This window comes from Protopterus annectens, chromosome 4.part1, assembly GCF_019279795.1.
Source record: "Protopterus annectens isolate FY-2018-M chromosome 4.part1, PAN1.0, whole genome shotgun sequence".
NCBI lineage: Eukaryota > Metazoa > Chordata > Ceratodontiformes > Protopteridae > Protopterus > Protopterus annectens.
Genome location: NC_056734.1, coordinates 370286072 through 370311560, shown reverse-complemented (window position 1 = coordinate 370311560; position 25489 = coordinate 370286072). Strand labels below are relative to the sequence as shown.

Below are 25489 nucleotides of genomic sequence, written 5' to 3'. Positions count from 1 at the left end.
GGGAGAGATGGGGGAGTGGAGTCCGGAAAGGTTGCTGCAACCTGCAAACAATATGCTTCCCTGTCTTCTGGTTCCTAGAGAAGGACCTCTGAGGAGTAGAGAAGCAAACTCCAATGACAGATGGCATATTTTGTGCTCTCTTTGACCTTATTAATCATCTCTTGGATCTTTTGACCAAAAATGAAGGAACCATCAAACAGAACACTGGTGAAGGATAAGGATGCCTTGAAGCAGTCTGAAAACAGATGTATAAAGGCATCCAGGCATATCATCACAAGTGATGTCGGTTCCTGCCACACAGAACATTCCATCTGCAGCACTGAACAGCAGCCTCACTGAAATATTAGTTTTCCTTTTCTAGTTGATTTTCTTACTCCAGATTTCTTCTTTGTTTGCATCCGGTCAGTGTACTGACCAGTCAGTAACTGAATTTTACCAAAACCGATCGCTTTTGCTGGCTTCCTCAAAAGTCTCTGTTTTGACATTGGGCAAGTTCTACTCAACTCACTGATGAGTGTGCAACCATCTTGGAACTCTGCCACTCCAGCAACCTTTGTACTTTCATGCAGTGAATAACAATACAACTTAAACAGTAGTCAGTCCACTTTTTCTTAAGGCTAAAAGTTAAGGTTTAATGACAGCATGCAGTTTTTCACATCTGGGAGAATACAGAAAAGATTAGGACAGACAGCAATCTGTTTATATGGGAACTCAGTCCAAAGCATGCACTTAAGGATGGTAATTCTTGCTGATGAAGCTCTTGGTTTAGGACAACTGGTCCTATATGGAAAAGTAAACTTCTTTTGCTGGAAACATTATATAGGTTTCACTGGGCTGCTGCAAGATGAAAGGGTTGAGGATTTATTTAAAAAAAAAAATAAATAAAAAAAAAAATCATCCTCTCAGACATCATCTTTACCAGTATAGCTCCCACTGGCCCACATCTACATCAGGTCTACAAACTATATGCCTACCCCTCCAGACTTGCTCTGGTATTGCTGGGGCCATTAATGGATCTTAAAGGCAATCCCGGGGGCTCAGCTCATCTGTGCTGACACCTGTTTTTTTTTTTTTTTTTAATGCCCTACTCACTTTTCTTTCTCCAAGGACCATACTCGCCGATCATGTCCAATGGCAATTCTCCTCTTTAGACTATATCTCCCCTTATGAGAATATCAAGCAGCACACTCCCACCCAGGACAAGCAAGCTCAAGAATCATCAGGAGCTTAAGACACTAATCAAACTTGGGTCAACTGGGCCACAGTCAGAGATTTATTCCTGCAAGCCATGTTGCTTGCTAAATGCAATTTCTATTAATCCTTCAATGTGCTTTTTAGTGAGCCTGAGAAACTTGATGGAACTGGGTTGACCCCTGCGTGGGATCAACCCACTAAAGATAGTACAGAATGAAACTATGTCTTACACCAGTTTGAAGAGCTTAAAGATTTAGCTAAGCAGGTTACACTACAGTTTGTCAATTCCTGTTACACAGAAATTGCTATGGAGAAAGTTGACCAAAAAGCACCCCACATTTTCTCTTGAATAAGAATGTTAGCCACAACAGTTTTGCATTCCACCCACATGCTCTTAAGCTCTAAGGTCACATCATACTGGAGAAGATGAGAAATGAGTGTTTCTTCATGGTCAACTTCCGACATAACAGGTTTTCTAATAAGTGGGATTTGTGCAGTTGCTGTGTAATGGAACTAAGCACATAGGTTTGCCTGATGCAAAGTTCACATACATTCACAGACAAACTTATGAAAAGTGTGTGTTCAGCTACTAATTTGTATTTTCTTCTTCTACAGTGGAATTAAGGTCTATCTACATGTTTATGTCTCTCACTGGTAAAATGATGTACGCTACAAACACATGAATCAAATGAAAGTACTTCTGAAAGAGAAATTACACCTGTATTAACAGTGAACAGTAAAAGAAATATTGTGACGATGGTGCTCCAATGGAAAGAAAGACATTGTAATGAAAATTAATGTTTATTTTTAAACAAGCAATAAAGCTGGACTGCACATATATACGCATATTTTACAGTATGATGGGAAATAGCATTCAAAACATGATTTCAAATAGTACAAATTTAAAGAAAATATTAAATCTTTTTTAACAAATGCCCTGTAACTAGGCATAACCTGCCTTTTATTTTCCTGGATGTTTATTTGTATTCTTTTCCCAGTTCCTCTCCATCCTCCCTTCTAATTCTCTCCCTCTCTGCTACTTCATTTATATCACTGAATACTTATTTATCCTTTTACTGTAAAAGCTCTCTCTCTCTCCAACTTTTATTTTCAAGCATTATACTTTTCATTTTTCTCTAAATGGTTTCTCTCAGCTCTTGAACTTTAGTACTCCGCCATATTTCTTATCTGTTTAATTTCACCACAGGGTTTGGGGTTTTTTTCTTTTTAATGCCAAGGTAGTAATGAGACTTGTCTGCAAATCCACAAGTCACATCATATTTATAGTTCAGGAAACAATACAACTTTAATTACTGGTGCTTCTCAAGAGAACTAATCCGCACTCACAAAGGTCCTATTTCTTTCTGCAGTCTGTAAGGATGACCTGTACTGGAAAGTATATTTTAAATATGCAGGAAATTCTTTTTTGATAACCTAGTTGCTTCATGGTCTACTGTAGCTATATCAGCATCTACATTCTACACTCTTCCAAGTTTCTGCTTGCCAATCTTTATTTTATACTTGGATCTCTCAGTAGGTTGTGCAATGTAATCGTCAAGAAAAAAGTTATGTACTCACCATAATGTTCCATCTGAGTAGGTAAACTTCATTTGTCAGCAACCTGTGGGTTACGGATCCGACACGGATCCGAGCCGACAGCATACCAAGCAAAAAGATCCAAGCTCCTCCCCTTTACTCATACTACACTGCAACCTCCTTCCAATCCTCAGATCGCGCTTGCCACCTGCACATAATAACAAAACAACCAACAACCTGAGACACCTGACTCAAGGACAAAGTAAAGCTCATAAGTCCAAACCTCGAGCTCAGCTAAATAACCATGAAGGTTAGGGGGAAGGAGGGAGGGACGGTTGCTGACAAATGAAGTTTACCTACTCAGATGGAATGTTATGGGGAGTACATAACTTCTTTATCTGAAGTAGTTAACTTCATTTGATCAGCAACCTGTGGGAAAGAGTCCCCAGTTACCCAAATCTTGGAAGGCCTTAAGGAAGGATATTCTGGAGCACTGCAGAGCCAAAGGCAGCCCTTCCCCTAGACACCAAATCCAGTTCATAATGAGAGATAAAGGTGTGAGAGGATGCCTAGGTAGCCGCCGAACAAATGTCATTCAGGGGAAACTCTAGACCAGAATGCAGCAGACGTTGCCATAGAATGCGTAGAATGAGCATGAACTCCCACTGGTTCTGGTAAGCCAGATTCTCTGTATGCTTGTAAGATACAACTCGAAATCCACCTGGCGAGAGTCACCTTTGAAACTGGTTTCCCTAGAAAAGACTTAGCAAAGGAGACAAAAAAGCTGATCGGATTTACGAAAGACAGCCGTTCTGTGCAAATAAAAATGTAACTGTCTGTAAACATGCAGCAAATGAAGTTTATATTCTCCTTTATTCTGGAAATTAGGGAAAAAGACAGGCAAATTAATGAACTGATTAATGTTCATCTCGGAAGCAACTTTTGGGAGAAAGGAGGGATTAGTCCAGAGAAATACACTATCCTTATGAAACACGAGGTATGGAGGTTTGATAGAGAGAGCCTGAAGCTCCGATACGCTCCTGGTTGAAGTAAATGCTACCAAAAAAGCCATCTTCCATGACAAAAACTTAAGCTCAACCGAAGCTGCGGGTTCAAATGGAGGTGCAATTAACGCCTGAAGAACTAAGGTCAGATCCCACGGCGGAGATGAATTTCTAACTGGGGGTCTCAAAAGAAAAGTGCCTTTTAGAAAGGTCTTACAAACTCTGACAGCAGCGAGGGAACCAAAGTTGTCCCCAATATGAAAATGGGAAATGGCAGCCAGCTGAACCCTCACAGTAGATGAGCTGGCCCTTGCTGAAAAATATGACAAGAATTTCAGTACCGCTGAAACAGAAGCGGTGAAAGGATCCAAGTTCTTTTGTGAAGCCCAAATTGAAAAACTTTCCATTTGCTACTGTAAATCTTCCTGGTAGTGGGTTTATGTGCCGCCACCAGAATAGACTTGACTCGGGAAGAGATACCGGGAGTCTTGGCAACTAGGGGAACTGGATCTGCCATGCTGAGAGCTTGAGACCTTCCAGGTTCAGAGGAGCCATTCCCGAGGGATGAGACATCAGATCCGGAATGGGATCAAAGATCCAGAGTGGAGCTATGAGATGAGACCGCAGGCAGGGGAACCAGACTTGACGAGGCCAGAATGGGGCTAGGAGGATAATCTTGCTCCCCAACCAGTGAGCTTTCTGCAGAAATGTTGTCAAAAGCAGAAGTGGAGGACACGCATAAAGAAGACCAGGTGGCCAAGCATGGACTAGAGAGTCTCTGGGGGCTTCTCCCAAAGGAGGAATTAGAGCAAAAAACTCACTGCACTTCGCGTTGGAAGGCAATGCGAAGAGATCGCAGCAAGGCTGACCCCACTTGAGGAAGCTCTGTTCCGCTACAAAAGGATTCAGAGACCACTCGTAAGGAGAGAGGATAGTTCTGTTCAATTTGTCCACCAGTATGTTGGACCGACCCGGAATATGCGTTGCTAACAAGAAGCAGTTGGTGGAGATCACCCATTCCCAAACTCTCATGGCTTCCCGGCAAGGAGGGGCAAGACCTGGTTCCCCCCTGTTTGTTGATATACCAGACCACTGACATACTGTCCGACTGAATCGCAATAGTCCCCGGAGGAAGAAAGGCATGGAGGACCTGCAATGCCAAGAGAACCGCCTTCATCTCCAGGACATTTATATGCAGTACGGTCTTGGTCTGAGTCCACGTGCCTTGGAACGTCCTGCCCGCACAATGCCCCCCCACCCTAGGCGGGAGGTGTCCATGGTCACTGTAGCCTGGGGTGGTGATATAACAAAAGGTCTTCCTTCTCGAAGGGCTCGGGTTTGAAGCCACCACATGAGGGAGTTCCTGCAAACCCTGCTGAGGGGAATCGGGAAGTCTAGAGGGTGGTGTGGAATAGACCACTGGACCTGTATCGTCCACTGTAGAACCCTCATGTGCAGACGAGCATAAGAAATCAGATTGATCGCTGCCGCCATGGACCCCAAAGCTCTCAGGACTAATTCTGCTGGGGGAGCAGGGCACTGAAAGAGGGCTAGCACATGCAGAGTCATGCTGTGAAGTCTGACGTTAGGAAGGTCCTGGCCTGGAGGGTATCTATCCTAGCCCCTATGAAGTCTAGCACTTGGACAGGCTGGAGGAAGGACTTCTTGACATTTATGGTTATCCCCAACCGGGGTGACATCAGGAGGAAGAAATCCCTGGCTAGAGAAAGTAGATGCCTGGTGGGGGCGGTGAGGAGCCAGTCGTCTAGGTACGGGAAGACCTGTATGCCCTGGAGCCTCAGGTGGGCCGCTAAAACTGCCATGACCTTGGTGAACACCCTGGGGGCTGTGGTGAGACCGAAGGGTAGGACCCTGAAATGGTAATGACTGGCCCATAGGCGAAAGCGGAGAAACCTCCTGGACCGTCTTTCCATGAGAATATGGTAGTATGCATCCTTCAGGTCTATGGAGCACATCCAATCATCCTCCTGCAAGAGGGGCAGGATGGACTGAATCGTGACCATCTGGAATTTCTCTTTGGCAACGAAAAAGTTCATTGTTGACAGGTTGAGAATCGGCCTCAAGTCCCCCGTCTTTTTTGGCACCAAAAGAACCTGGAGTAGATGCCTGATCCGGACTGGTCTGGGGGCACATGCTGGATGGCTCTTTTTTCTAACAGCTTTTTTATTTCCAAAGCCGCGGCCTCCCTTTGATTGGGTGGGACCATCTGGGAGGCGTCTTGAGTAAGGGGATTGAATAGCCTCTGGATATTATCTGAAGCACCCAGCGATCTGTTGTGATGGACTCCCATTCGGCCAGGTGCCTCGAATATTGCCCCCTGACTGCCTCCAGAGAGGAACAGTCGGGCCAACCCCTCAGGGCTGTTGCGTGGGATGGTCGGAAAAGGGTTCCTATGACCCGAAGTTCTTTGGTCCCCCTCTGCCTTTGGGCTGGCGTCCACCTTGTCCCTCTCTGCCTCTGGGGGAAGAGGAGTCCTGAGCATTCTGGGCCTGCTGAGATTTCCGGAACCACATCTTCTTCTGCCCTCACTGGTTCCTAGAAAAAGGACCTTTGAGGGGTAGAGAAGCATATTCCAACGGCTGACAGCGGTTTCCTGTCTTTCTCGCTCTGGACCAGTGTCTCACGGAGGGTCTTCCTGAAGAGGGTCAACCCATCAAAGGGTGCATTCGTGAAAGACACCTTGAAGGATTCCGAGAAATTGTAAAGTCAAAGCCAGACATGACGCTTTAAGGCGATACCAGACTCGCTAGCTCTAGCGGCTCCTTCCGTGGCATGGGAAAGTAGCAGCATAGAAGTATTGGACACCGACTTAGGAGTGGCCATATGAACCGAGAAAGTCCATTTATCCTCGGCTGACATGGACTCTGGGGGAGACTCAGTGTATTCCTTGACCAGGTCCCGCTGCAGTCTGATTACATGGGCCAAATAATTCAGCGCCCTTATAGAAAAGGTAGCTGAAGCAAAAGTCCGCTTTCCAATACGGTCCATTGCCAGAGACTCCTTGTCAGGGGGAAGGACCGAAGAACTTTACTGGGATAGTTCCTTTTTGGTGGCAGCCGCCACCACCATGGCATCAACTGGGGAACCCTTGCTCCACAAAGCTCTGTCTGCAGGGGGACTGAGAATCTTATCGGGCCTTCTAGGTACCGGCTGTACAGTGTCTGGCTCCTTCCACGCCCTATTGGTAATCAGGTCGACCAGGGAGTCGGCTGGGGGGGGGCACCCAAAAGGTAGATGGGCCTGTGTCAAACGCCTCCAGGAATACAGACTCATCAGAGGAGGGTTTTTGGGTGGACCACCCCCCTTCCCTTTGGTGGAGTATTTCCATAATATCTCTAAAGGAGACATCGTTGGGGGTGATTTGGGGGAACCTCCCCTTCCTCCAAATCGGTATCCTCGGTGAGGGACTCAGGGGAGTCCAAGTGCCTCCTTTTGTACAGGCATTTGTGAGGGACCTCCTCGGGGGGACTGTCTGAGGGGTGCTCACCCATGGATTCATGTTCCTCCAAGGGAACTGGCTGGGGCATCAAACTGAGCTGCGACTAAGGAAACCCTGAGGAAACAGTGAGGGGTCTCGATTCTCTAGAAAGAACCCTCTCCACCACGTCGAATGCCGAAGGGGAACCGGCCTCTCTAAGACAGTTGGCCGGGGCCCTCAGATCCGACGAGGGGATCGGCGCTGGAGCTGAGGGGATCGGCGCTGGAGCTGAAGCGATCGGACCCGAGAGGATGGTGTGCTCCGACCGCAAAGGAGCTGAAGACACACTCACCCCCCCCTGGATCTGACGCCCAGCTCTCAGCTCAGAGATCCAAAAGTGGATCCGATAAGCTCGAGGGCATGGCCGGCGTTGAGTTAGCAATAACCATCGACGCCGACCCTCTGGCTCCGGGGCTCCTTGAAATCCGGTTGTGGATCAGAGAAGGAGTTATCGGGATGAACAGTGGAGCTGAACTCCCCCCCCCGCCCTGGGGGGGGGGAGGCAGCAGCACTCCCATCTGCAGCCGAGTTTGCAAAAATCGACACATCATCCGGTCCATATCTGCCTCCGAAATGCTTCGAGTAGACCTGGAGAAAGCCACCGACCTCAAGGCTGGTTGGGTCTCCTCCTCCGGCTCCGGGGAGAAACGTGGAGAACGGAGCTGTGGGGAGGAAAGCTTGGGCACTCAGAGAAGAAGAGACCACCTTCACGGGAGTGGCCGAGGTGTCCAATTCGGCCTGCCACTTGCGGCTTCTTTCTCTCTCTTTCTCTCTCTCCCTTCCCTCTTTTTTATCTTTCTTGGCCTCTCGTTCTCCCTGAGATAAGGTGGGAGGGTGAGTCCCAGACAGGGGAAGAAGGCCAGTCGGCTAGGCAGCCGCAGCTGTTGCTACCAAGAGGGAAGGAGAAGAAGCTGATTCCACAGGTAGAAGACCCGCCAGAATCAGCTTGTTCTCCCTATCCCTTAAGGCTTGACGGTTAAAGGCCGCACAAATCTGGCAGCCCGAGGAAAGGTGCGTAACCCCAAGCAAATCACACACCGAGTGTGACCATCTGCTGACGACAGCTTATGGCCACACTCAGAGCATTTAAAAAAGGTCACTTTGTGGCTTTCAGCCATACCCAAAGCGCGCACACAGCCACACACGCACACCTGAAAGAGGGAAAAATAGAGGCCTACAAAGGGATGAGAAACTACCAAAGGTAAAGGGGGATATAAAGGCTAGGTAGAAGGAAAACCCGTAGAAAGGTATTAAAAACACACACACACACACACACACACACACACCAGTAAAGAAGACCAAAAGCGAAGTCTGAAGAAAAAAATTGCTAAACTTGCCTGGAGCTCTAAGAATCCCATGCTTGGCAAAGCCGCGGCAAACGAGATCTGGGGATTGGAAGGAGGTTGCAGTGTAGTAAAGGTAAGGAGGAGGAGCTTGGAGCTCGGATCTTTTTGTTTGGTATGCTGTTGGCTCGGATCCGTAACCCACAGGTTGCTGATCAAATGAAGTTAACTACTTCAGATTAGTTATTTTAATGAATAATGCTACATTATTTATTCTTCTACAATATCTGACTCTCTGCAATGCTCCTAACAGTAATATATATGTATTTATTCATTTTTTCAATAATCCTTTGTAGTCCATGTTTCTAATAGCTCACCAACTCTCATTTTAATATATGCAATTTCCCATACCACTTTTGCAACATATTTCAGCATGCAAACGTGGGTCATAGTCACCCACAAGCTGTGCAGATGTTTCCAGTTCTTTGTTATACCACATGCATTTCTCTGTCTCAACTGTTCTAATGATGCTGTCATTCACTTCATAAACAGTTCAGTATCTTGTATTGCCACCATCAGCCTTTCAGCTGCCCATTTAGGCTCAGCTTTTCCTGTTTCCTTAACTATTCAAGAGTCTAATCTTGATCAATGTGGTAATTCCAGTAATCCTCTATATCCACCTCTGTAACTGTGGGCTTGGCAGATTTATTTGAATCTGAAGTCTGGTATGCCTTTTTAATTGCTGCACTTCATGATAGCATCTGTTTTCTTGTCTACTTTTGTCTTACTCTTTTCCAAAATGGTTTGGTTAATCTGAAAAGTGATACTTGGCTTTGTCTGATACATATAATGTATTTCATTCAGTTACAGTGCTGTTTATACGTTGTCCTACATCATTCATTTGAATCACATTCAGCAAGTCTTTGCATCAACATGATTTACTGGTATCTAATGCACTGCACATTCACCCTGTATTACCTCCTGCTACAGGTACTTATAAGTTTTGATTCTAACCACTGTCTTGTGAACTAGTTATTGTATTTTATTTGCAAATTATGACATGGGTACGCAGTGGCTTCAGACTGTTTTACATATTTCTAGTACTTGAACTGTTTGCTTTGCAAAGCTTTTCTCTTCAGCTCTTAGTCAGAGAGAGGCCATGTCTACTTGGATGTCACGGCCATTACAAAACAAAAAAACAAATTTATGCCACGGCATTATTAAAAAACAGAAAAGACTAAGTTCATTGTCTACTGCTTACAATTACTCACATGCAAATGAATATACACAGTGGGTGTGTAAAAGTGAGTATGTGAGCATGAATATACCCAAGCACTTGCACTAATGCAGGATGTGTAAAATGCGATACTTTTCTGCAAATCATTCCATAATGTTTTTACTGCTTTGAAAGCAGATCAGAGTTTCTCTAACAAGTCCCACGTGGGAGTTAAATAATTCTAATATAAATGCTATGCAGCAAATCATATTAAGGCAAATAACTTAATATATTAAAAAAACAAATACAAAAGTACTTTATTAAAATCTCTACAGCAGCCCTGGTACCTCTGTTTATTACACAAATATAATATATACTGGATGTAAACTAACATGTTACCATGCATGCAATTCATTTTCCAACATTACCTGGAGGTAGCTCTCTAGCCACAAAATTGCCCTGATGTCCAACATGTTGGTTGGTTCTAAAAAGACAAAGAATATTAAGTACTAAAGCCACTCAAACTCTGCAATGCAACAGGACTAAAAAAAAAATGCAGTGCAACCACTGAAATTATACTTCTAAGCAGCTGCCTGAATATACAATGCGAGCCAAAACAAAGGCAATTGAATAAAGATTGAAATAATGTGTGAAGTACACTATGCCCATCATCTTACAGCAAAGCTCTACTTTTCATGCAGTACAGCTTTTCTTAACTTCAATTCATTTAAAAACATTGACTGGATTACTGCTCTTAAAATCCAGTTTCTTTATTAACATTATAACTTAGATTTTAATGCCCACTGAAAAATAACTTTACAGAAACTAAAGCACAGTAAACACACAGTTAAAATGCACTCAATGAAAGACAAAAGTCAATGAAATAAAGGATAAATCAAGTGTGCTCTGTTAAGCACCTTTCATCAAAACTGACATACAATATTACAGGCAAAAATATTTCAAAGCATGGCAGACAACCCATACCAAACTGTTCACAGCAAGTTTGTGTCGTTTAAATGTTAACATAACCTGGAACCCTCAGATCCATCTACATAGAGAATTTCTAAGGGCAGTAAGTGAATATATCAACCAACAGTCTCAACCTGGACAAAAGGAACTTCCATTAGCCTACCTTACAATCAAAGAAGCATGAAGAATGAGAGGACGGCAAGCATCCATCAAGCATCAATTTCAAGGAGATACAAGAAAAATTCAAAATCAGAGAAGCCTGGCTCTGTGGCACAGAGGGGATAGAATCCTTACTGTGACCCAGGTGAGCAGAGTTCAGTTATGGAGAGGAATGACAGAGAATGGCCTTATAGCTTCTTCCAGTGGGGCAAGAGGTTCACATACACTTAACAGTGCAATCTCCCTAGTGGAGACCGGGGAGACTGCAGCTCATCTTTCGGGGGGGGGGGGGATGGGGGGGGCAAGGTCACTTAGAGGGAATGCACCTTCCAGAAGTGAGAGGATGCTCTTTGCAGATGACATATTGCACTACCCTCTCCAGTGCTTAGCTGAGTGTATGCAGCTAAGGCTGGGGAGATATGGGGAAAATACAAACTGCCCCAGGTGACTGTCTAAATGAAGATATCTCCTGGCAGACTCTAGGTACAATGAATTAAAGTGGTAATGGGGGAAACATGAAGACAACTGTATAAAAGTAATATCTTTTTTGCAGATTACTGTATGCCAACATCAGAGGATGTGGAAAAACAACTCTCACAGACTTGCAAACTTTACATGCATTTGGGTGTGAAGCAAGATTAGAATATCATCAAAAAAGTCAGTAGTAATATATGTACGGAGTAAGGAGAGTGTAGCAGTGGAACTGAAACACAGAGAGGAGAGAAGTACTTTGTCTTGAAGATTTTCAACGTAACAGAATGGGGACAGGAGAAGAAGCTGAAGGGGGAAGACATTCATAATTAGTGGTGTAGCTTGAGTTTGTGTCACCCAGGGTAGACTGAGTTTGCCACTCCTCCTCCTCCTCACAAAATCAGTCAAATGGCACCCCCATACATAGCCCTCCCCCTGCAGCCATTCCAGTGTCCCATTACTTGGCTATTTCTCCCCAATTACCATAAACACTGTCATGTGCATACTTACTGCTGTATGCTTTACTTCTGCAGTGATTATTTCGATTTCATTTAAAACACGAGACATCTGCTAAACAAAGCAATACAATCTCACAATGAAAACAGACTTAGCATTACAACTTTTCTGCCCTTGAAACTCGCATTAATTAAAATCCACATTCAAAGAAAATGCATCTGGCCAGTGGTGGATAAAGTTTACCTCTGGACTGTTTTCAAATCATAGGCCCCTTGCACACATTTAGGACCATGCAACATACATGTGTTCTTTGATTTACCTTCTTGATTGTATAATACAGCACACTTGTTAGAGCTTGTTTTAAATTTGTTTTGAACATTTTTCCAGTAAGCAGTGAAACAAAATGCATGAACCAATAATGACAAAACTGCCCAATTCAGAACATTACCATCATAAAAGGCTATTCACACTTCTGTCATTACAATCCACCAATATCAGTAAATACACACAATCTCTGCAGAAGTGTCTTCTAAATAATTCCACATTAAAGAGATTTGTTACTAATGAAGAGGTTGCTGCTGGCAAACTTCTTTAAATTTCATTCTTTCATCTACAAATAAAGTGCCCGTTGCCCTTAAAGGATAAATTGTTTCATTTACAAATAAAGTGCCTGTTGCCCTTGAAGGATAAATTGCCTACATTGCATTAAAAAAGGATAAGCTAGTAATACTGCAATACAGAATAGATAGCAAAGTGATAACAGGTTCACAGTTACTAGTTATCTCCTCCAAAGGAGGACATTCACAGGACTGCAGCATCCACTCCATTTAAAGTGCAACACAGTACAGTATCAGCAATTCATCTACATATTGTGAGAATAGAACCCACAGCCTTCTGCATCAAAAGCAAGTAAACTAAATATTGTGCTACTAACGATGCAAACAGTCTTGCCATAAGCAGGACTAAAATTCTTTCACTAAAGCTCTCAGCTCCTTGTAAAATCCACTTGACAGTCAACTAAATCTCTCAACTTTGCAGCACAAGAAATCTGGAAAAAAACAAAATGTATTCGGGGGGGGGGGGGGGGACAAAGGCCCAAAACCAGGGGCACATTTTAAACATTGCTTGTATAATCGTAAAAATTTGCTAGAATAAAGCGTTTTGTGTTATCATGCGTTTCCTGGACAGTGGACAGCTGACAACTTGAATCACAAGTGGTGGTATGGGCAGACAATTCAGGCTCTTGCTTCTTGTATTTAAGGTACAGGGTTTATGCCAGAGTACCGATGACCACTAGGTATGCCTAACTGGGGCACTTATATATATATATATATATATATATATATATATATATACATACATACATACATACACACACACACACAACCTACCTTACTTAAACAGAACCAGCAGAATTCGGCAGCAAATACACACACAACTCTCCTTACTTAAATCGAGCAAGTGGCAGCATTAAGAACAGAACCATCACAATTAATTTGTGCAGTACACACACACACAAAGAAAACTCTCCTTACTTAAATCGGGCAGGATTAAACTGGGACACACACCAATAAGAGGCAATACAAAAAAATCTACTTACTTAAAGCAGGCAGGCAGCAATAAGAAAACTAAACTCTCCCTACTTGGAACAGGCCGCAAAATGATCAAACCAAAGATGTATTTTAAAACTGCACAGGCAGACAAGAAGAAAGTACAGTTGTGTACACTTATCATAAATGTAGATGTTCAAGTGTATTCACTTGTAACTCGATGGAAAACTGGTCAGTCCAACAATTAAGTGAAAATAGCCCCAAGAGGCTAAACAAAAGTCCCAGTGTAGAAAAATAACCGCACAGGCACGTAGAAATGAATATCTCCTCTCTTTATTTTATACACACATGAACAGTCTCAGGTTAAGCGCTTTCATCTACTGGCGTAGATTTCATCAGAACCACTTACACCTTTGTTAACTCCCTTTTTATATAGTATTCAAATCATCTATTAACATGTCTTAATTAAAACAACACATACTTAACTTGATATAGTGAATTCATTAACATTTAAAGTGCACTGTGCTGAATTCCCTAAGAATACCTATCTATTAATTAAACTATTTTAAAAACATACTTTAAACTACATACTTGAAATACTTAAAAATACTTTAAAACTTCATAATTATATACATTTTATAACTTCCATCTGCCTGTGTATTATAACTATAAAACCATAGAATTATTTGTGCTTGCTTCACATCTTAATTAATACTTTTTTATACAATAACAAAAAATTCCAATCTAAAAACCAACACCCTATTACCTATCTAGCATAGGTTTTATAGAGATGTATTCATTTAAACCAGGATGTTCTGATGCATTTAATTTAATTTGCCAGCGTGTCTCCTTTTCCAATAATTTCTTCTTCACATTACCACCCCTAGGATTCACTTGAATCTGTTCAAGAATCCCAAACTCAAACTTCCTACATTCTTTATTGGCTTCACAATGTCTCCATAGGGCATTATTCATATCTTGCCTCTTCATTCTATAATAATGCTCATAAATTCTGTTTTTTAAACATCTAGATGTCATCCCCACATAGTAACATGAACATGTTGAACATTTAGCTAAATATATCACATTTTTAGTTCTGCAATTCCCCTTGCATAACTTCACTTTTGTTTTCTGTTTATTATCTAATATCAATTCATTAGCCATCAGAATATACTGACACTGATTGCAACTACCACATTTTGTCGTACCTCTCTCAGTTTTTTCAACTTTGTTCATCATTTTGTTTAGTCTATCCTTTATGTTCATTCCATTCCTGTATACAAATGTTGGTCTGGGGCCTACTATCTTATATATATCCTCATCCGTTCCCAGTATGTTCCAATTTTTTACAATTATGTCTCTTAATTTATTCACTGATGGAGCATATTGTAACACACAAGCCCTCCTATATTCATTATTTGTATTCTTAATATTAACTAGACTGTCCTTACTCCCCAGTATAGGCTTATATTTTTTTCCCCACTCTTGTTTTACATATTCAACTGTATCAGCCACCATTCGTCCAGGATACCCCCTGTCAATAAACATTTTAGCTATATAATTTAACTCAACTAATACATCCTCATAACGTGATGTCATCCTGGCGGCTCTGATACATTGTCCTTTTATGATACTTTTTTTCTGATACTGGGGATGGCAGCTATTATACTCTAAATAGTCATTACTAAAGGTCTCCTTCCTATACAGGTTGGATTTAAACATCTTGTTCTCAATAGTAACCTTTGTATCTAGGTATGAAAGACTTTTTTTATTCATACTTACAGTAAACCTTAAATAGTCATTCCTACTATTAAGGTAATTCATGAATTTTTCTAATAATTCATCAGTACCATTCCATATTATAAACACATTGTCTAAAAACCTGAAATAACATCTTATATTGCTATTCCACCCAGTTTCAAAGATGTGCTCCTCTTCCCAATTCAATAAGAATAAATTAGCAAACATAGGGGCACAAGCTGCCCCCCATGGCTACTCCCTTGTTTTGCCTGTAATATTCTCCTTGAAACATAATAAAGTTATTTTAAGATTTGTAATATGAGGTTTATTATTTGCGAAATCAGCATATAATTCCTTTATGACCATCCTTTCATACGTGGCTAGTGTGTTATTTAAAGGGGGCGTGAATTTGCTGGGTTTCCTAAACCCATCCAGACTTAACATCTCCTTCCCCTTAAAATACACCGCAAGGTTTAGTTTTCTTAGATATTTTTTGAAATCTACCACATAGTCCACCAAGTTGCCCCTATTATTTGGTATAAATTTCATACCCTTTGAGAGTAACTTGAACATATCAGTACTAACTTCTAAACTAGTATAGTTATAAATACTAAACTCCTTCCATCTATAATGTATGTGATTAATTTTAATAATTTGTTCTTCATTGTTGCTGCATGTCTTATCTGAATGTATCAACAAGTTCTGTTTTCCTGTGGGTACCATTTCCCGTGTCCTATCTCTCTCTCTTGTAGGAAGTCCCTGAGCTGGTCCTCCTCTAAAGAATAATTTCCTTTATCTCTCCTGCCAATGTTATAATTGTGTGCAGGTCTATCTTTATTCAAATATTCTCTCTTTCCATTATGGTTGTAGCCTACATTTTTTACCCTCTCATTCTTTAACTCAAATCTATAGGCCTCACCTTTTTCATACTGCCACATATCACGCTTTAATTTTTTGCATTTTCTCTCCATCTGAATATTAATCTGCTTTTCAACCCATGTGAATTGGGCATTAAAACTAAATATATTTTCTTCAAACAGCATATCACTAGTGATAATGTGGTCTAACTCCTCTATTTCTGTCATTAATTGACATTTTTTTATCATTACATGTGATGAGATATTTCATAAATGTGAACCCGAAATTATCCAACATTTTACAACATTCCATTAACTGTTCTTGTTCCATTTCAACCCCCATGGGTCTCTTAAAAAATCTAAGCCCCATTGGAACCACCTGCACATCAATACATCTTTTCAAATAAGCATTATCTAATTGTAATGTCTTTAACATCTTTAATTTTTTACCAAACTGGTAAATATAATCTTTTAATGTCATTTCTATATTAGCGTTCACTTCATTGCCCCTATCGAAGTTATAACGCTTGTTACCTTGTTCAAAATCAAATTTACTGTCCAAAAAGTTCTCTAATAAGTGTCCTCATGGTTTTCATGGAAGTTGTTTTGAAAAATAACTTTATTATGTTTCAAGGAGAATATTACAGGCAAAACAAGGGAGCAGCCATGGGGGCAGCTTGTGCCCCTATGTTTGCTAATTTATTCTTACTGAATTGGGAAGAGGAGCACATCTTTGAAACTGGGTGGAATAGCAATATAAGATGTTATTTCAGGTTTTTAGACGATGTGTTTATAATATGGAATGGTACTGATGAATTATTAGAAAAATTCATGAATTACCTTAACAGTAGGAATGACTATTTAAGGTTTACTGTAAGTATGAATAAAAAAAGTCTTTCATACCTAGATACAAAGGTTACTATTGAGAACAAGATGTTTAAATCCAACCTGTATAGGAAGGAGACCTTTAGTAATGACTATTTAGAGTATAATAGCTGCCATCCCCAGTATCAGAAAAAAAGTATCATAAAAGGACAATGTATCAGAGCCGCCAGGATGACATCACGTTATGAGGATGTATTAGTTGAGTTAAATTATATAGCTAAAATGTTTATTGACAGGGGGTATCCTGGACGAATGGTGGCTGATACAGTTGAATATGTAAAACAAGAGTGGGGAAAAAAATATAAGCCTATACTGGGGAGTAAGGACAGTCTAGTTAATATTAAGAATACAAATAATGAATATAGGAGGGCTTGTGTGTTACAATATGCTCCATCAGTGAATAAATTAAGAGACATAATTGTAAAAAATTGGAACATACTGGGAACGGATGAGGATATATATAAGATAGTAGGCCCCAGACCAACATTTGTATACAGGAATGGAATGAACATAAAGGATAGACTAAACAAAATGATGAACAAAGTTGAAAAAACTGAAGAGAGGTACGACAAAATGTGGTAGTTGCAATCAGTGTCAGTATATTCTGATGGCTAATGAATTGATATTAGATAATAAACAGAAAACAAAAGTGAAGTTATGCAAGGGGAATTGCAGAACTAAAAATGTGATATATTTAGCTAAATGTTCAACATGTTCATGTTACTATGTGGGGATGACATCTAGATGTTTAAAAAACAGAATTTATGAGCATTATTATAGAATGAAGAGGCAAGATATGAATAATGCCCTATGGAGACATTGTGAAGCCAATAAAGAATGTAGGAAGTTTGAGTTTGGGATTCTTGAACAGATTCAAGTGAATCCTAGGGGTGGTAATGTGAAGAAGAAATTATTGGAAAAGGAGACACGCTGGCAAATTAAATTAAATGCATCAGAACATCCTGGTTTAAATGAATACATCTCTATAAAACCTATGCTAGATAGGTAATAGGGTGTTGGTTTTTAGATTGGAATTTTTTGTTATTGTATAAAAAAGTATTAATTAAGATGTGAAGCAAGCACAAATAATTCTATGGTTTTATAGTTATAATACACAGGCAGATGGAAGTTATAAAATGTATATAATTATGAAGTTTTAAAGTATTTTTAAGTATGTTTTTCAAGTATGTAGTTTAAAGTATGTTTTTTAAAATAGTTTAATTAATAGATAGGTATTCTTAGGGAATTCAGCACAGTGCACTTTAAATGTTAATGAATTCACTATATCAAGTTAAGTATGTGTTGTTTTAATTAAGACATGTTAATAGATGATTTGAATACTATATAAAAAGGGAGTTAACAAAGGTGTAAGTGGTTCTGATGAAATCTACGTCAGTAGATGAAAGCGCTTAACCTGAGACTGTTCATGTGTGTATAAAATAAAGAGAGGAGATATTCATTTCTACGTGCAAGTGTATTCACTGTTGCAGTTATCACACTTGGGTTATCTGCCTGCAGGTAGCCCTCAATCGGCCTGAATACCAGAGTCTTAGTATTTCTGCGTCAGATGCTGTCGCTTCTTCCCATGACATCAGGTCGTCAGGGGTATAAAACATGCAGCCGACGACATTACATCAGTTTTTCTTGCCCCAAATGTCAGGAGCTCCTCAAATTGGGAGCTAGTATATGGTGGGTAACACCACCAGTAAAAAGGAAATACCAATGCCATTAGGAATGGCCATAGAGAGGAAAGATAGAGCAAACCGGGGGGCGGGAGGGAAACCAGGATTGCAACAGTGAATACACTCGAACATCTACATTTACGGTAAGTGTACACAACTGTACTATGTTCTTCATGTTTCACTGTTGCAGTCATCACACTTGGGTTGATTCCCAAAGCTGAGGAAGGGTGGAGGCAGTTACGAAGTGTTAGGGCTGGCTAGTAGGCATTGCAAGACTCCTGTAGCAAATCCAGCCCTGGATTTAGAAAAGATAGGTAAGTGGTAATGCTTGGTGAAGGTGTGAACAGAACTCCAGGTTGCAGCTTCCAGAATGTCCCTGGTAGGGACTCCCCTTAGAAATGCTGTAGAGGTGGAAGTAGCCCTAGTGGAATGTGGTCTGATCCCCTGTGGGGTAGGTTTACCATGATGCTTGTAGCAAAAATGGATGCAGTGTGCTATCCATTTGGAAATGGTTTATTTTAAAATGGCCTTACCCTCTGCCCATGTAGCAAAGCTGACTAGCAGCTGGTCAGATTTTCTGAAAGGCTTTCCTGTCAAGGTAGAACCTGAGCTGTCTGTGCACATCCAGGGAGTGCAGGATCCTTTCCCCTTTATTCTGAGGGTTAGAGAAGAAAGTTGGCAAATGGATGGATTGGTTTAGAGCCACCCTGGCACCACCTTAGGCATAAAAGACGGGTTAGTCCTGAGGGAAACCCTGTCAGCATGGAAAATAATGAAAGGTTCCACAGCCATTTGTGCTTGTAACTCAGACACTCTTCTTGCTGAAGTAGTGGCTAAAACAAGGCTGTTTTCCATGAGAGGAATTTTAACTCTGCTGAGGCAGCAGGTTCAAAAGGAGGAAGTGTGAGCTTTTCCAGTACAAAATTAAGGTCCCAGGCAGGGGTGGGTGCTCTCCTTGGGAGCCTTAAGTTGTTAGCCCCCCTCAAGAACTGCTTGATGAGAGGATGAGAAAATAGAGGTGGCTCAGTATTATAATGAGCTGAGATGGCAGAGGCATGAATCTTAATGGAGAAGGATAGGCCTCTGTGGAGTAGCTCTGCTAGGTAATCCAGGATTAGAGGCAAGGAGGGCACTGCTGTGTCCTTTCCTTTACACTGAATCCAAGAACAATATCTTTTCCACTTTTCAGCACAGGAATTCCTAGTACTAGGCCTTCTAGCTTCAAGAATGACATCCCGCACCTGTTTGCTGAGGGCTGCTGGTGGGGTATTCAAGGGATAAGCCAGCCTGCAAGGTTTAGGATTTGCAATTGAGGATGCAAAATCTGTCCCTCCTGCTGAGACAGCAGGGTAGGAGTCTGGAGAAGGTGCCAGGGAGGCACTTTTGTCAGGCTGCATAAGACTGTGTACCAGTGCTGGCATGGCCAGTCTGGGGCAATAAGAATTGCCCTTTGCCTGTCCTGTTTTATCTTGAGTAGTACTCTGGAGAGAAGGGGCAGAGGGGGAAAAGCGTAAATTGAGAGGTTTTCCCATTGAAAGGATAGGGGATCCACCTTCCAGGCCCTGCTGTGAGGGTTTCTGGTGAAGAATTGGTTCAACTGGTGGTTCTCTGGGGAGGCAAAGAGGTCCACCTCCAGTGTCCCCAACCTCTGGATCCAATTTCCACTTGTGTGGGTCTATAGGAGATTTCTGCTTAAGTTGTCTGCCAGTGAATTCTGTTTGCCTGGCACAAATTGAGCTTGTAGATGCACTTGGTTGCTCAAGGCTGTGCTCCACAGGGCCATGGCTAACCTGCAGAGTTGGTAAGAATGCCCCCCCCCCACCTGTTTATGCACCACATCACTGTGGTGGTGTCTGTTTTTATAAGCAGTTGTCCTGGAAGGATTAGGTATTTGAAAGCTGTCAGAGCATTCTGTACAGCTATCATCTCTTTTTGATTGATGTGCAGGAGAATCTGGCTTGGGCTCCAGTGGCCCTGAATGCATTTTCCTGCCATGTGAGCCCCCCATGCATAGTCTGATGCATCTCTTGTCAGGGTTTGGGCGGCAAGGGGTTGAGTGAAAAGCAGTCCCTTGTTGTGGTTGCACTCTTCTGCCCAGCAAAGGAATTCTGCCCTTAGACAAGGTATGATAGGAATGACTGTTTCCAGGGCCCGAGAATGTTGGCACCAAAGACTTAAGTACCACGCAGTCTTGCATATGGAATTAGCAGAATGCATGAGGCCATGAACCCTAGGGCTTGCAGTATTTTTATTGCAGATAGCTGGGTTGTGGTGGCCATTTATTTGAAGTAATTTGTCAGACGGACCTGTTTTTCCGAAGTGAGAAATGCCATCTGGGAAGTTGTGTCCAAGCTTGCTCCCAGGAATACAATCTTTTGACTGAGCACCAGTTGTGATTTCTTTTGGTTGATGGTGTACCCTAAAGAGGTGAGAAGGCCTTTTACAAATGCCAGGTGCTGAAGTAGCAATTCCTGACTGTCTGCCTGAATCAGGGAGTGGTCCAAGTATGGGAAAATTTGGATATTTCTCTGCTCCAGTATGCAATGGCTGGAGCCAAGCATTTTGTGAACACTCTGGGTGCAGCAGATAAGCCTTGTTTTTTTTGGTTTGGTTTTATAGTTTGTGTCTACATGGAGGAATTTGCCACACCAAAGTCCCAGGATTTATTTACTAATGAAGCCCAAGCATTGTCATCTAACTCTGAATCAGGGGCTATTAGTAAATTGACTGAATTAATTCACTTGTTAACTCAACGATTTTAAAAGCTTGCAACTCAAGTTGCGGATATTTTGCCTCACAATTCCGGAAATGGTAGTAGTTCCGGTTTATCGGCATCTGTGGATCATGCTCCCTCTAGGCTACAGTATGGTATCGCAGGACTGAGGACATGTAGCAGCAGGGGGCCTTTTGCCCAACGTACCTGACAGACCTGGAAAGTCTTCATCCGATTCGGCGGCTTTGGACACTCATTCTCTTTTGAGTGGTGGCAACCTGCTGGATGGTCGCCCAGATTCGAATGCCAATGCCAGTAATAACAATAGCATTAACGGAACAGTGAGTACTTCTTTTGCCGTTCCAACTTTGAACAAATGGCTTAAAGATGTGACTGGTCGCTTTGACAATAATTTAAGGACCCCCTTTACATCGGATAACACCGGGGTTGATACTAACTTAATGAACAATTTGAAAGCATTTGATTTGAAATTGTTTTGTTTTAAAAAATTACAATTGGAAGTGCAATATTTAAATGAATGTATACGTAGACGACAAGTCCCAAAGGGACTAAGACAATGGCGTTACCCTTCGGGTTCAATCCCAAATTCTGTGTTTCACAAAGATTTGCTTAGTTTATTCGACCACCAAGGGGTTGAGTTCATGCATGTCTTGATTAAAATTATCGTATTGAGTTAGAGAGTTTAAAAATTGAACTTGCTGCACTTGATTCCAATATTCGTTTGGACAATGATTTTATGAGATATAAATATGATTTTGTGCACATTTTTTCTAGTATTGACAACGCTTTATCTAAAATCAAGGAGGCTAAAACTAAGAAACTGAATAGAGACGCTACAGCCTATGGTAAAGGTTTGGCCTATCCCACAATTCCTACTGCTGTAAATTCTAACATGAATAGAGTTTTTAGTGATGGTGCAGGTGGTTCAAATAACTTTGAAAACAATGATGTAAATCTTGCTAGAAATGACAGCATTTTAGATGATGAAATGACTACTGAGGCCTCTACTGTTAGGAGTGACAGGCTTGCTAACAGACATTCCAACAACGCTAATATTAATAGTGATAATAACCCTAATAAGGAGGGTTTGGGTACTTCTGGGGTTTTCAGAACAGGATGATCAATGGGGGACAACAGAATCAACCCCATAAACAACAACGCTGGAAAAAGAAGGGACAAAACAGGAGGAGGAGGTAAATGCCCCCTCGGACTGTGGGCCCTGTTCCAGTGTTATGCTTATTAATAATGTTGAACCTTCTGTTAACAACGTGAACACTGTTAAAATATTGTGTAACAGTACCCAAGATTTTAAGGTATATAATTATTCAACATATTCACCTGACCCCTTACTGATTGACATCCTAGCCAAGGGCCTAACATTTGTACCATCATCTAGAGGTGATTTAGCTAGGAGCATCACTGATTTAAAATCTTTCACTAGGAAATTGAACCTTAACATTCTGTTGTGGCCAAATACTGGTTTTAACTAAAGACTTTAAAGTGTCCAGTATATTTAACCCTGTTTTACATCCGTCTATTTTACTTTTTGAGAGAATATGTGAGAACGACTTGAGAAATTTATTCAACAATAAGGGGTCACATAAACTGGATACCTTTAATTTATCACAAACAGAAAGGAAAATATTGACGGATTTAAATTTTGCAGACATACGAATTTTGAAACCTGATAAAGGGGGTGGTTTGGTTTTCATGGATAACAATGATTATATCCAGCGTATGTGTTTACTATTGGATAGTGAAGCTCATGTTAAAGCTTCCTTGAATGAAGTAAATGGTGCTTACCAATGTATAAGAGGGTTTTATCAAGGATTTTGTTTTGGATGGGAGAATTGATTTGGATTTATTTAATTATTTTTCCATCCCTTACCCCCTGACGCCCATTTTATTTGGATTACCTAAAATCCATAAAAACATTGAAACCCCCCCCCCCCCTTTTCGCCCCATCACTGATGGTAGGCAATCTATCACATATGCTTGTGCAAAATTTGTAGATGTTAAATTAAAGGAAGTATTAAAAAATGAAAGTCAAATATGTAAGGATTCATGGACCTTCCTAGAAACAATTAATACTCCCCTTTTCTGAGGATGTGAATTTCCTGACCATCGATGTCCGTGATCTTTATACAGTCATTCCTCAGGACATTGGATGTGAGTGGGTAAGGGAATTCCTTTTGAGTCACCAGATGGAAGGGTCCAGTACTGACCTTTTTATTTATTAGAACTTATTTTGGAAAACAATTATTTTCTTTTCAACAAGGAATACTATTTATAGAAAACGGGTGTTGCCATGGGCTCTCCATGTGGGTCCACTTTTGCTAATGTCATTATGGCCGACTGGGAGAGACATTACTTATTCAAGGACAATATGTTCTTGGAAAGGGCCACATGGTACACCCGTTTCTTGGATGATATATTTATCCTTTGGAAGAGGGAAATTGATTCAGCTAGAATGTTTATTGAACATATCACTAAATTTACCGACTTCCTACAGTTCACATGGGAATTTCAACCTAATAGTATTTCCTATTTGGATACAGAATTGACTAAAATTAGTTCTGATAAACAATACATCTCTAAAATATTCAGGAAAGTAACCTATTTGAATGCATTTTTGCATTTTTCTAGCTGCCACCCTTTTTCCCCAAAAGAGAAGTGTGGTCAAGGGTCAATTAGTTCGGGCGGCTAGAATGGCCACCTTGGAGAAAGACTTCTTAGACAAATGTAATCTTTTGAGGGGGATGTTTTTAAAGTGTGGTTACCCTAGGTCTTTAGTGGATGACCTTATTAAGGAAGTACACAAGAAATGCCTAATGGGTTTCTTTAAATGAGAAGTTATGTACCTACCATAACGTTCCATGTTAGTTGTCTTCTCTCGCCTTCTTTCTTGCTTGATAGGTTCGGAGCCGATCCTCGGCTCCGACTCGGCACTTTGCTAAGCTCGAGAGTCACTTTTACCAGCTCGAGGCAGCCCCATATCCCATGATGCAAGGCGGTAAGTACCCAGATCTCGTTTGTTGTCTATAGGCAATAACACCTAGCATAAAAAACTTCCCAAAAGGAAGAAAGAAAGGCAGAAAAAACCTGAAGGATGGTTAGGAAGACCAGAACAATATGGTCTTAAGAAGTATTCTTCCATATGGGGAGAAACAAAGGTCTGTCCAGGGCAGGGGGAAGGAGGGAGGGTCGCAATAAAGAAGACGAGAGAAGACAACTAACATGGAACGTTATGGTAGGTACATAACTTCTCAATGTTAAGTTGTCAATCTCGCCTTCATTCTTGCTTGATGGGACCGCGTCCCTAGCACCTCTATCCTGGGTGGCTCAATGGAACAGACTCTTGAGAACTGTAGAGCCAAAACTGGCTCTATCCCTGGAGGCCAAATCCAATTTGTAGTGAGAAACAAAGGTATGAGGAGTGGCCCAAGTGGCTGCTGCACAAATAGTGTCTAACGGAAGTCTAGCCTGAAAAGCTGTGGAAGTGGCTAAGCTTCTAGTTGAATGCGCTTTAGGTTTCGAGCACAGCTGTTTTCCCCTGAGTTGATAGATTTCAGAGATGACAGAAGAAAGCCATCTAGATAAGGTCACTTTTGATACAGGAAGGCCTTTTTTGTTATCAGCATAAGAAATAAAAAGCTGATCGGATTTCCTGAATTGTTTTGTTCTGTCCAAATAATATCTGAGTTGGCGATGAACATCAAGATAATGTAATTTTTGTTCCGATCTGTTTGAGTAATTTGGGAAAAATACAGGAAGGTCAATAGACTGATTCAAATTACTCTTTGAGGCGACCTTAGGCAAAAAGGTCGGATTAGTTCTCAAGGATACCCTGTCTTTGTGGAAGACCAAATAAGGGGGACGAACAGAGAGAGCATGAAGTTCAGACACTCTCCTAGCTGAGGTAACAGCAACCAGGAAGAGTGTTTTCCATGAAAGAAATTTCAGGGAACATGAAACAGCTAGCTCGAAGGGAGGAAGAATCAAGGATGTCAGCACTAAATTTAGGTCCCATTGAGGAGGAGGACTCCTGACTGGAGGCTTCAGGAGAAAGATTCCTTTTAAGAAGGCTCTACAAAGCCTGTGGGACATAATATTGTGATCTGCGAACCCGACATGAAAGTTCGAGATAGCAGCCAACTGAACTTTGACTGTGGAAGAAGAAGAGCCCGCGTGAAAAATTTCCGCTAAGAAATCCAAAACTGCTTGAACTGAAGCAGTAAAGGGATCAATATTTTT

At 41.4% G+C, this 25489-nt stretch overlaps 1 protein-coding gene across 1 annotated transcript in view; it reads right to left on the bottom strand.

The window, feature by feature from the left end:
• ABCF3 (ATP binding cassette subfamily F member 3) overlaps window positions 1-25489 on the bottom strand; it is a 1867236-nt gene that overhangs the window by 957223 nt on the left and 884524 nt on the right. Inside the window, exon 12 of the mRNA XM_044070185.1 lies at window positions 10161-10216. Coding sequence (XP_043926120.1) covers window positions 10161-10216 — 56 coding nt within the window. The remainder of the gene's footprint in view (window positions 1-10160; window positions 10217-25489) is intronic.